A 12,434-nucleotide genomic window follows, 5' to 3' on the forward strand; every position below is an offset into this window, starting at 1 on the left:
GATAAATCATAAATTTTTCTTCTGTGTTTCTATTCCCACAGTTCTTTCTCTCAATGTAGATAGCTTTCTTTCTCATAAGTCCCTTGGGATTGTCTTATATCATTGCATTGCTATTAGTAGCAAAGTTGATTATGTTTGATCATTGCACAATGTTTCCATTTCCGTGTACAATTTTCTCCTGGTTCTGCTCATTTTGCTCCACATCAGTTCCTGGAGGTCTTTCCAGTTCATATAGAAATCAAGTAGTTCATAATTCATAAAGGACTTTTAATACCAAACAAAGGAATTTACATATGATCCTAGAGGTAATTGGGAGCTATTAGAATTTATTGAATAGGGGGTAACATGGCCAGACTTACACTTTCAAAAGATCACTTTGATAGCTGAGTGGAGGATGGAATGGAATGGGGAGAGACTTAAAAGAAGAAACCAGCCAAAGAACTATTATAATAGTCTAGGATTATATTAGGCAAGCAAGTATTCACAAAAAGGCAAAGCCAAGTTTACTCCAGGTAATGTCAATGATTGCCTGGAAAAGAATCTTATAGAATTTCATGGGAAATACTCCAGGTTTTCTCTGTCATGACACAACAGCCTTCTCTCCCTAGAAATTTGCTCTACTCTTGGCCTTCTTACACTGGAAATATATCCGTTACTCTTTTTTCTGATAAATTAATTCCTCCCAAAATCTTCCTTTTAAGGAAAGTACCCAGGACAGCCATATTTTCATTCTTCTCTGGAATTTATACTTGACTTGCCAGACATTTTCCACTATGCTCCATGTGGATAACTTTTCTCTCTCTATCCCCTCCCCTTTAAGATCCATTTTATGTATTGTCTTCTCCAAGAATATAAATTCTTTGAGGACAAGAACTGTATTTTGTTTGTATTTGTATTTCAGGGCTTAGAATAGTGTTTCTTGACTTAATTTTTATTCAGATAGGATATAAATCCTGAATAAGATGAACTAACTTATGACTTACACCAGAACCATGTTCAAACTATTTGGGAATAGTTTTAACCTCCCTTTTGGTTGAAGATGTATATCTTCTTTTAGGGAACCTTCAAATCATCTCATTTTGCACATAAAAATACTAATATATAGGCATAATTTTATCAATTTATTGAGGTACATATACTTTAGTGTGGAACAGAAAGTCTTGTAAAAGCCAAAAAAAAATCGTTCCTACATATCTGTGATGGGTTCATGATCATTCAACCTTGCATCTTCTACCCTGCCTGGTGTCAACAAGATGCCTCTCCCAAGATAAGTTCATCATTTCTAAACTTACAACCATGCTGCCAACTCAAGCCTTGATTGACTCCAGTTTATTCAGCTTCCTCTCTAATCTGTTTGGAGGGCAAAATGGCCTTCTTTTATAGAAGGCAGAAACTGGACTCTGATCACTCCTCTTTGGATCTGCTATCATGCATGGCTTCAACTACATAAAAGATGTCCCCAGGCTAGATACCACATGGTGTCCCATCCCTCCTGCCCATTCTTCTGACTCTTTATGTCCATTGTCTCTCCCTTTAGATTGTAAGCTCATTAAGGGCAGGGGCAAATTTTTGCTTCTTATTGTCTCCCTAGGGCATGGCACAGTGGCTGGTACATAGTAGGAACATAATACATTTTATTGACTATCTGACTTCTGTAAGTATATTCATATAATCTGTTCAGAGAGGTGATAGCTTCAATATGCTGGATGAGATATACATTTTTAGTCCTGGACAATGTGGGAATTTGTTTGCTTAACTATGCAAATTTGTTACAAGGATTTTTTTTCTTCTTTTTTTCCAGGTGGGAGACTGAGAATAAGAAAAAGTAAATGCTTATTAAGTAAAAAAATAATAATAAAATCCTATTATAAAAAAGGAACAGAAGCTCAGATGACAAAGAAGTATTTGGAGGAGGGAGAATAAACCAATCTGATTGTAATAAACAATCAATTGGAAAGGTATAGTAGAAATAGGGTTATATGTGAAGTCCTAGAAGCTTTGTTAGAATCTTGACTCTGCTACTTACTATTCTGTGTGACTTGGGGCAAGTCAATTCACTTCTCACTTCAATTTCCTCATGTGTAAAATGAAGGGGTTGGACTACATGAACACTAAGACCTCTATCAATTCTAAATTCTATGAGTTACAGCAGTGGTTCTCAACCTGTGGGTCCAAAACACAGGGGTCGCCTAAAGCCATCGGAAAACACGTATTTCCAATGGCTTTAGCCGCTGAGAAATCGCGCTACTTTACAGCAAGATCTCGGAAAGAACGGGGATCCTGCTGCCCGCACATTGTACTAATATTAGTTACCTATCAGCAGCCCTCCCCCTAAGAGGGGCAATGGATTTACCCTGTTGCCTGGAGACCGGACTCAAACAGAGACCCAGGCACTGGCTCTAGAGGGGTTAAGAACGAGTCCTGGAGCAGATAATGGAGCCGAGTAACCCCAGCAAAGTGAAGCCTCAGCTCAAGCTGGAGGGAGACGACAGGAAGAAGAAGGCAGCATCTGCGGACCTCCTCCCCAGGCAGGACTTACCTCCCACCCCAGCGCTCAGGCTGCCTCCTGCTGGATTAATATTTCTCAACATATAATTAAATATTGTTTTTGTGACTAATCACTATCTTTAAATTATGTTTGATTTGTAGCAATGAGAATACATAATGCATATCAGGTATTTACATTCCGAATCATAACTGTAGCAAAATTACAGTTTTGAAGTAGCCACCAAAATAATTTTTTGGTTTGGGATCACCACAACATGAGGAACTGTATTGCGGGGTCACGGCATTAGAAAGATTGAGAGCCACTGAGTTACAGGAAACAAAGCTGATAGGAGAGGATTTTAGAAAGTTTTCAATATCATCTTATAAGCTATGGCTGACCATTAAAGACTTTTTGAGAAGGGACATTAAAGACATTTTAAATATGGCAACTTAGAAAAATTAGTCTGAAATGTAGGATAAATTGAAGAGAAAAAGAGCTTGGAAGCAAATCAACAGGTTAGGAATCTATTGTATTCCAGGTACAGTGATAAGGTCCTGTAGTAGTGGTAAGATTGAGAATGGAAACAGAATGGAACATTTAATGACAGATTAGAGAAATTTTGCAAAGGAAGAAAGAAAAGGACTTGAGTGCAGTAGTGAAGTATTATCGGTCACTTTGGCTGGTATTCCTATATGTTTGAGTTGGCCCAATCTTCTAAGCAATCCTTAGGAGCATTGCTTTGAGTTTTTGTGCTCAAGGACAAGTTTGTAAATTGTGCCCCTTGAGGGATCTCTATTGATTAAGTCCTAGAGGTGCCTTTGTTGAATGAGAATAGTCCCACTCCATCAAAATGCACTGGTCTCAATTAGAGGTGATTCTGTGTCCTACTCTACATTATCCTATCAGGGCAGAGTGTACTCAGACCCACAATCCACCAAGTCTCAGCAGAGGAAGTCTCAACACAGCAGCCTCTAGAGCTGGGAGCCCTGGAATTCCAAGATCTCATTAAATAAAGAGAACGGGAACACCTCCAGCCACTTGCTCTATGGAACAATGAATCTCAAGTTCTGCCATTCCCTGTCTCCATTAGGGTAATTGTAAGTATTTTGTGGCCTCAAACTTATTGATTCTACTAGAAAAAAGTAAGAAGTGTGTGAAGGAATTGTTTCTGATTTCCTTCACAAAAGCTAGAACGTTGCTACCCTGGACAAGAGAGTCTCACAAAATTCCACTGGAGAAAATGGTCTTCACTCTCAGTAGCAAACAACATTTAATGTCTAGAAAAAGATTAATTTATTTATAAACTGTGCTGGGACCATGTTGTAGAGAGAAACTCACCACAAGTACCAGTAAAGTTTAGCTTCTTATGCTTTAGTGAAACACTCTTTCCATTAGAGTGTACCTGAAAGATTTGATCCTTGATATGAGTGAAATAATAGAATAACAAGGTTCCTTATAAAAGATTTTAACTGTATTTCATTAATATGTAGGATACTGTGTTTAAGACTTCAGAGGCATAACTCAAAGCAGACCAGCCAAAGCTTTGCTCTACCAAGAGGATATATTTTAGGTGCTCATGATAGCATGCCTTCAGCCACTGGCAATTTTTTCCAACATGGTCCTCAAGCAACACTCAAAAGTAGCATTACAAATGGAAGTCCCAATTGCAAGAAGCTTTTCCCAAGCTTTAATCTTAGGTGCCTTCCCTATGAGACTATCTCCCTTTTACATTATATGTAAGTTGTTTGTACACAGATATTTTCATGTTGTCTCTCCCACTGGACCAGAAGCTTCAGGAAGATAGACACTAGTTTTTTGCCTTTCTTTGTAACCCCAGAACCTACCACAGTGGTAGATGCCTAATAAATGCCTGTTTACTGACTGATTGACCTGAGTCTCCACCTTTAAGAAGAATCAGTGTCTCAAGTTCTCTGTCTCCCAGCTGAGAGTGGTTTCCTCAGGTTCTTTCCCTTCTCTCCCTTATTTTAATTTTGTTTTAAACCCTTACTTTCCGTCCTAGAATCCATACTTTGTATTGGTTCTAGGATAGAAGAGCAGTAAGGGCTAAGCAATGGAGGTTAAGTGACTTGCCCAGGATCACACAACTAGGAAGTGTCTGAAGCCAGATTTGAACCTAGGACCTCCCATCTCTAGGCTTGGCTGTCACTCAATCCACTGAGCCACCCAGCTACCCCATTTTAATTTATTTTTTAAAACTGATTTCAGAACATCTTTTTAAACTCTTGCCTTCTGACTTAGAATCAATACTAAGTATTAGTTCCAAGGCAGGAAAGTATTGACTAATCACATATTAACATTATCTATATTCTATTGTATTTTTATTTATTTTGTTAAATATTTTTCAATTAGTTTAATCTGATTCAACTACACTCAGCATTTGCAGGCCATATTGGACTGAGGGCCTCTGATTTAGATATATTCCCTTTTTTTCTCTAGCTACATATCAGACAGGGCCAACAGGACTTAGAAGACCAGTCAATTGGAAGAGGCAATGGGTTTCCCTCACCAAAAGTCTTCAAGTAAAGGCTCAATGACTTCTCAGGAATGTTGTAGAGGGGATTCTTATGATTTAGGTTGGATTCACCCTTTCCAACTCAAATTCTGTGAGTCTTGTTTTGTTGGAGTCAAAGATCAAATTTTTGAGATATGTTTGAGTTTTTTTAAACCCTGACTTTCTGTCTTAGAATTGATATTCAGTATCAAGTTCAAGGCAGAAGAGTGGTAAAGGCTAGATAATTGGAGTCAAGAGACTTTCCCAGGATCACATAGCTAGGAAGTTTCTGAAACCAAATTTGAACCCTGATCCTCTTGACTCAGGTCTGGCACTTCCTCCATTTTGCTATCTATTTGCCTCAAGATATGTTTTGTTTTGTTTTTAATCAAACTTAATAGGTCCTTCTAACATACAACAGTAGGCCTCAAATCAGGGAAGAATTCATAGCAAGAGAGTAAGAGAGAAAAGGGATAAGCATTTTTATGGTATTTACTTTGTGCCAAGCACTGTGCTAAGCCCTTTTTTACAAATATTATCTCATTTAATCCTGCAAAGAATCTCTAATGAGTTGAGAAAAAGTCAATATTTGCTTATAAAATATTGTTGCTATAAATGTCTATTTGGGGATCAAATGGTGACCACTGTGCCCTCCTCCAATGGTCCTTGAGGTTAGGTACAGTTGCTAGAGAATCAAAAGCATTTGGCTGCAATATGTAGTAGTCTCCAGGTATAAAATATATACAGGAAAGGAATTACAAGTATAACATATTCCTTGCTGTAAGTTGGAATAGTTTAGCCTCAAAACAGGGCTTTTAGCCTATTCTGTTTCCCCAGTTTACTCTTACCTAGTCTAAATTAGAATTCTTTATGTCACTGAGGAAGCAAAGTCTTTTTGTATTGATTGGATCCAGGTCTACCTCTGGGCACCTGAATAACCTTGAATTAAAAACCCAAGTCCTGACTTAGTAGTGCTTCTGATGTGGGCTCACAGATCAAGTCTGTTTTAGGCAAATTCCCAGCACATAGCCCAGGACAGAGATTCAGAAAGGTACTCGTGCCCTCCCTCAAACCTTCATCTTTCTGTACTCCCTTCCTATAAAAATATTCTATTTTTCTCAACTTTTCTCGGATGAATTTTTTTCTAATTACATTTTGATCATTCTAGTCTTAACTAACCTGAGGTTAATTTAGGAAAGAGTTTTGAAAACCAGCATCCCTTTGCTCACACTGGACATTAAGCATAAATAAGGAATACCTTCCAATCATAGGAAAATATATGGTCCCAGTCTCTAATAAATGTCTCCTTTGCTGCTGGAGTATGTTGGAGGGCAAAAGAAAAAGAAAGGGGGAAGAAAGAAGGAGAAAATGTGCCACATTATTTAAAGCTACCTATGAGAACAGGTCCTTGAAGCAATTGCTGAGAATTTGAGACCATCAATCATTAGGAAGTAGCTTTGCAAGGCAGTTAGGTAGCACAGTGCATAGAGCACTAGACCTGGAGTTGGAAGCACCTGGGTTCAAATTTGACCTCAGATCCTTCCTAGCTGTATGACCCTGGACAAGTCACTTAACTCTAATTGCCTAGCCCTTGCTGCTTTTCTTTCTCAGATACTAAGATAAAAGGTTTTTTTTTTAAAAAGTAGCATCACTTTCATAGGAGAAGTAGTGGTAAAGTGGATAAAAATTGAGTCTCAAATCCAGGAAGATCTGGGTTCAATTCTTATCTCTGATACATGTGGACTCTATGATCATGGGGAAATGACTGAACTTCTCAGTGTCCCCAGGTGACTCTCAAAGACTATAAATTTGATCAATCAATAAACATTTATTAAGCACCTACTATGCCAAGACTCTGCTAAGCACTGGAGATACAAAAAGAGGCAAAAGACTGTCTCTACCTTATGGGTCTTACAATCCAATGAGGGAGACAATGCAAATAAATACGAACAAAAAAAGCTATAGAGGGTAAAAAGGAAATAATTAACAGAGAGTAGGCACTGGGATAAAGAGAGGTTGAGAAAGACTTCCTGTGGGAAAGGGAAGAATGTTGATCAGCATTAGGGGGAAAGCCTTCACCATGAGGTTCCCTACATTGCTGAAATCATAGGTCTTATTAAAAAAAAATGCATTTCACTCTATCATGTGTCACACACACTAGGAAGAGCAGATACCAGTAATAAAGCTAAGGGAGAAAGGAAGCCAAGTAAATAAGTCCCTCAGAGACTTTAGTTTCAGAAGACCAATTGACAAGAATTCTCTCATTTTTATCCATAAGCTCTAAGTATGATCAAAGAACTGAAAATCTATAGAGATGAAACTCCTCTAATAAGTGTGAAAGAGTTACTTCAAACACCATGGAATAGGATAAGCTTTTCTCTCAGTTTTGAGGGCAAGATGGGGATAGGACAAGGACTAGGAGTTCAAAAGTATAACTATTATTTAACTACTGTCATGCCATTGAATCACAAAATTTCAAAGATGAAATTTTGCTTTTTTTAATTAAAATTTTGTTTATTTTCAAATATTTTTCCAGTTACATGATTCATTTTCTTTTCCTCCCCCCCCCTCCTGGAGCTGACAAGCAATTCCACAGGGTTACACATGTGTTTCAAAGATGAACATTTGACCAGAGGTCTAGGCCAGTTCCTCATCTCAGACCCAAAGAGGTCAAAGTGATTAATTCAAGGTCACAGATCTAGTTAATGTAAAGATAACACTAAAAGTCAGGTCTCCTAACACCTATCCTAATGGGCCTCAGAGAACGATATGATTTCAATGTTATCTGCTTATTTCCTAAATGCAGGTGGGATTGTTGTAAGTATTGGGAGGTTATTTATAAAGAAGACTGAGAACAGAAATGGGTTAAGAAGATTCAATATCTGCTTTCAAACAGGTTGTGTTTTTTGAGGTTTGGTGGGTTTGGGGGAGGTGTTTTGCAGGGGGAGATTTTATTCTAGTTACACATTCTGACCAGATCCTTAGCTTAAATCATGAAAAGTGTAAATCCTAGTTCTTAACACTACAGTATGTCTCAGAGTTATGGTGCCCCAAGAAACACTCTTTTCCCATAGATCTAATTTCCTATTGTGAGTTGCTTAGTAACAATTTAAAGAGTTCATCAACTCATTTATATCCTACAGATTCTTTTCCTATAATTCCCTCATGGAGAAACATTCAGGACAATTTCCCCATCCATGGAGAATCAGACTACAGTAACTGAATTCATTCTTCTTGGTTTTCCCATCAGCAGAGAGGTGGAGCTGCTGTTCTTCCTTCTCCTCCTGCCCACATATCTAGTGACACTTCTGGGGAACATCCTCATCATCTGCATTGTTGTGTCCCACTCATGCCTCTATACACCCATGTACTTCTTCCTCTGCAATCTCTCCATCCTGGACATTCTCTTTACTTCTGTCATTTCTCCAAGGGTACTTGCCAACTTGGCCACTGGGTATAAAACCATCTCCTTTGCTGGGTGTATCACCCAATGCTATTTCTACTTCTTCCTGGGAACAGTGGAATTTATTCTACTGACATCCATGTCCTATGACAGATATGCTGCTATCTGTAACCCACTGAGATATAGCACCATCATGAGTCCTTCTATGTGCATTGGGCTAGTTCTTTTCTCATGGGTAGGTGGTTTCTTGTCTGTTCTTTTTCCCACTATACTCACTTCTATGTTGCCCTTCTGTGGTTCCAATATCATTAACCACTTTTTCTGTGATAGTGGGCCCCTTCTGGCCCTGGCCTGTACAGACACAACCTTTATTGAGCTAATGGATTTCCTGCTGTCATCCACAGTCATTATCTTTTCCATAATTCTCACTGGGTATTCCTATGTTTGCATCATTATGACCATTTTACGTATTCCATCAGCCACTGGGAGGAAGAAGGCCTTTAACACCTGTGCTTCTCACTTGACCATTGTTGTGATGGCTGGAGGCATCACAGCCTTTATCTATGTGACTCCCTCCCAGAAAGAATCCCTGGAGATCAACAAAATACCTTCAGTGTTGAGCAGTGTGGTGGCACCTTTCCTCAACCCCTTCATCTACACCTTGCGCAATGACACTGTACTGGGGGTCCTCAGGGAAGTGTGGGTGGGAGTCAGAGCAGTTTTAGTGGGAAGGGGAAGGGAACTGTTGAGCAGAGTGTCCAAGAAAGATCATTGACAAAAGGATTTGGGCCTTCTTTCCACTTGCACAAGGACCAATTTATAATCCCATATAAAGCAGTCTAATTTAGATCCCAGAGAAAGATATGATCTAGTTGGACAAGAGCAGGTAATAAGTCTGCACTAGTGAAAATGTAGACTTTAACCCCATAGAGGTGAAGTTTTTTAATAATGGTATTAAAAAGAGCAACAGTTTATAATTAAACTCTCAAGCTTCCCTTATCTAATCCTTCTTCTCTGTATATTCAAGTTGTCTCACATTCACAGAACTTTCTGCTCTATATCCAGTGTGATAAGAGTAATATCTTCCTTCCCCCTCACCCAATCTCATTCAGGTTAGGTTAGTTGAAACACTCCTTGAGCTTTGGATGGCTCAGACTACAGACTTCCTCATTGTCAAAAGACAAGGAAACCATAATGAGTTAAAAGGGCTCTCACTGTGGATTGCAATGAAAGCTTCACTCAACTGAATCAACTCAAGTGGTTCTCAAAGCAATCCTTCTGCTGTGGCTAAGTAAATCCCCTTTTGTTAATGATTGAATAATCTTATTTTGTTCCAGTGTCAAACCTAAACTACTAGGGATTTGGCCTTGAGTCAAGACCAATCCAGAAGACCCATCCAAGCTTATAGTTGCCCTTAGTATGATATAGTAAAAAGAACTGATTTTAAAGCCAGAAAATCTGAATTCATCTCTAAGCTGTGTGACTCTGGGCAAGTCCCTAGATCTCTCTAAACCAGTTTCCTCTTTTGGTCCAGAATTGTGATTTCCTAATTGTGAAACTTACAGTGTAGAAACTCCCTAAAAAAAAAAGAAAAAAAAAAAGAAACTCCCTCCCTTGATACATGTTGATAACTATTTTATAACTTATCTAAAGCTAGAATAAGAAAAGCTGTTAATTGGGGGAGAAATCTTGACAACAAATATCTCTAGTAAAGATAGATCTAAAAAAGATGTCTCTCAATTAGATCAAGATTTAATAAAAATAAGAGCAAGTGTTTTTATTCCTATAGATAAGAAGTCAAAGGATATTAATACGCAGTTTTCAAAACAAGAAATATACACTATCAACAACCATATGAAAGAATGTTCCAATTCACTAATAAGACCAATGTAAATATATGTTTAAGGAAAAGATATCAATGAAAAATTTAGGGAGAAATGCACATTAAGACAACTTTGAGGCTTTATCTAAGAATTTCACCTATAACGTGGCAAAGATGACAACAGATTAAAACAGTAAATGTTGGAAAGGGTATGCAAAGATAAACACACTCATGCACCATTGTTAGAGATGTGAATTGACCTAACTGTTTTGGTAAACAAACTATGATAAAAAAATCACCAAACTATATATATATATATATAGAGAGAGAGAGAGAGAGATAGATAGATAGATAGATAGATAGATAGATAGATAGATAGATAGATAGATAGATAGATAGATAGATAGTTTGGTGATATATATATATATCCTTGGATCCATCAGTACTACTACTAAAGCATACTATAAGGAGGTCAAAAACAATTATTGCCTCACATTTCCTGGAAACCAAAAATTAGAAACAAAGTAAATATTGAGGAATTGGGAAATAGTTGAACAAATTGTGATATATGAATGAATGTATATAATATTATCATTCTATAAGAAATAATGAATATTTGGAATTCAAGGAAATGGGAAAATTTCTATGAAGAGTGAAGTAAACAGAACCAATAAAAATAACTCACATAATGACTATAATAATGTAAAGAAAAACAACATTGAAAAAAATCAGAACTCTGAGGAATGCAATGACCAATATTGACTCCAGAGAATTGATAATGAAATTCACATTGGAAGAAGTAGATGTACTTTGCCTCACATGATCAACATGACATGATGAAGAGACCAATGGACTTGGAATCTGGTAGATATGGGTTTGAATCCCACCTGAAACACTTAGTAGTTGTATGATCATGGGCAAGTTCTTTATATCTCTAAATCTCACTTTCCTCAGCTATAAGGAATAAAATAACACTTAACATCTGGTTTGAGTGTAAAATAACCTTTAACTAATGTGCTTAGTTAGGTTAAAGCCTTTGATAAGTGTGAATTATTATTACTTTGTTACAAAGAAAGGTTCTAAGAGGAAGAGGTGAATAAGAAGTAACAAGAATGTGATTTGGGTTTTTCTAAGTGATAATAGTCGTAATCTCTACAAACTTGGGGCTAAAATGGATAAAAATTGGAAGGGAAGAACAGGATAACTATTATGTTGGAGAGGGGGAATTACTATGGATAATGAAGCAATATCAATATTGGATCTGTATGCACCAAGTATTGTAGCACTCAGATTTTTAAAGGGAAAACTAAGTGAGATACAGATGGAAATAGAAAAAAATAATAGCAGCAGACTTTAAGTTCCCCTCCCCTGCCCTTAGAAATAGCTAAATCTAACCCAAAAATAGATAAGAAAGAAGTTAAGGAGAAGAAAAGAATCTTAGATAAGTTAAATAAGATAGATAATTAAAGTGCCCCACACACACATCTGCATGAGGCTAGAGGTAGGCATACACATATTCCAAACATAGTTTCCAATGGGACAAAAATGGCTTATAGAGTATAAATATTCTGCGAAAATGTTACTTTAACATTCATTATACTATGGAAGGTAATCCTGCATCTCTGAGGGGTTGTAGAACTAGAACAAAAGTTCTTGGATACAAGGGAACTGGAAAGACCTGTTTTGGAAAGAATATGGGCCTGGCAATAGATTGTATTTGCTGCCTAAGAACCAATCTAGCTAAATATAGACCCAGTAATGTATGTTAACTGAAAACCAGATAGGCTAATATGATCAAGTTAAATACTGATTGTAACATGGAGAAACAGGACTAGTATTACATTGCAGCTGTAAATTTTTTTTTTAGAAGACAATATGGGAATATACATTAAGAGCTATAAAGCTGTTCGTACTCATTGACCTAGACCCCATTACTAGGGTTAGCCCCCAAAGGCATCAATAAGATGGTAAAAAGCTGTGAATGTATGAAAATATCCCTAGAAGATTTATTTGTTATGATAAAATTACTGTAAATAACACAAATGCAATGAATGGGAGAAATGGCTGAATAGATTGTAACATTTGAATGTAATAGACTGTATTATGTTATTAGAAATGACAAATATTCGAAATATAAAGACTATATGAGGTGAAAGAGAAGAGAATGAGAATAACATATACCATTATTACATTTTTAAAAAATAACGGC

The 12,434-nt window shown here is 37.2% G+C and overlaps 2 protein-coding genes across 2 annotated transcripts in view; one reads left to right on the plus strand and one right to left on the minus strand.

Moving 5' to 3' along the window:
- Positions 1 to 12,434, minus strand: part of LOC107648878 (olfactory receptor 49-like) — a 65,641-nt gene that overhangs the window by 24,759 nt on the left and 28,448 nt on the right. The window lies entirely within an intron of this gene.
- Positions 8,198 to 9,178, plus strand: LOC130453764 (olfactory receptor 6J1). The gene has a single exon (XM_056794422.1). The coding sequence runs from the start codon at positions 8,198 to 8,200 to the stop codon at positions 9,176 to 9,178; it is 981 nt and encodes a 326-aa protein (XP_056650400.1).

Source organism: Monodelphis domestica, chromosome 1 (genome assembly GCF_027887165.1).
Source record: "Monodelphis domestica isolate mMonDom1 chromosome 1, mMonDom1.pri, whole genome shotgun sequence".
Lineage (NCBI taxonomy): Eukaryota > Metazoa > Chordata > Mammalia > Didelphimorphia > Didelphidae > Monodelphis > Monodelphis domestica.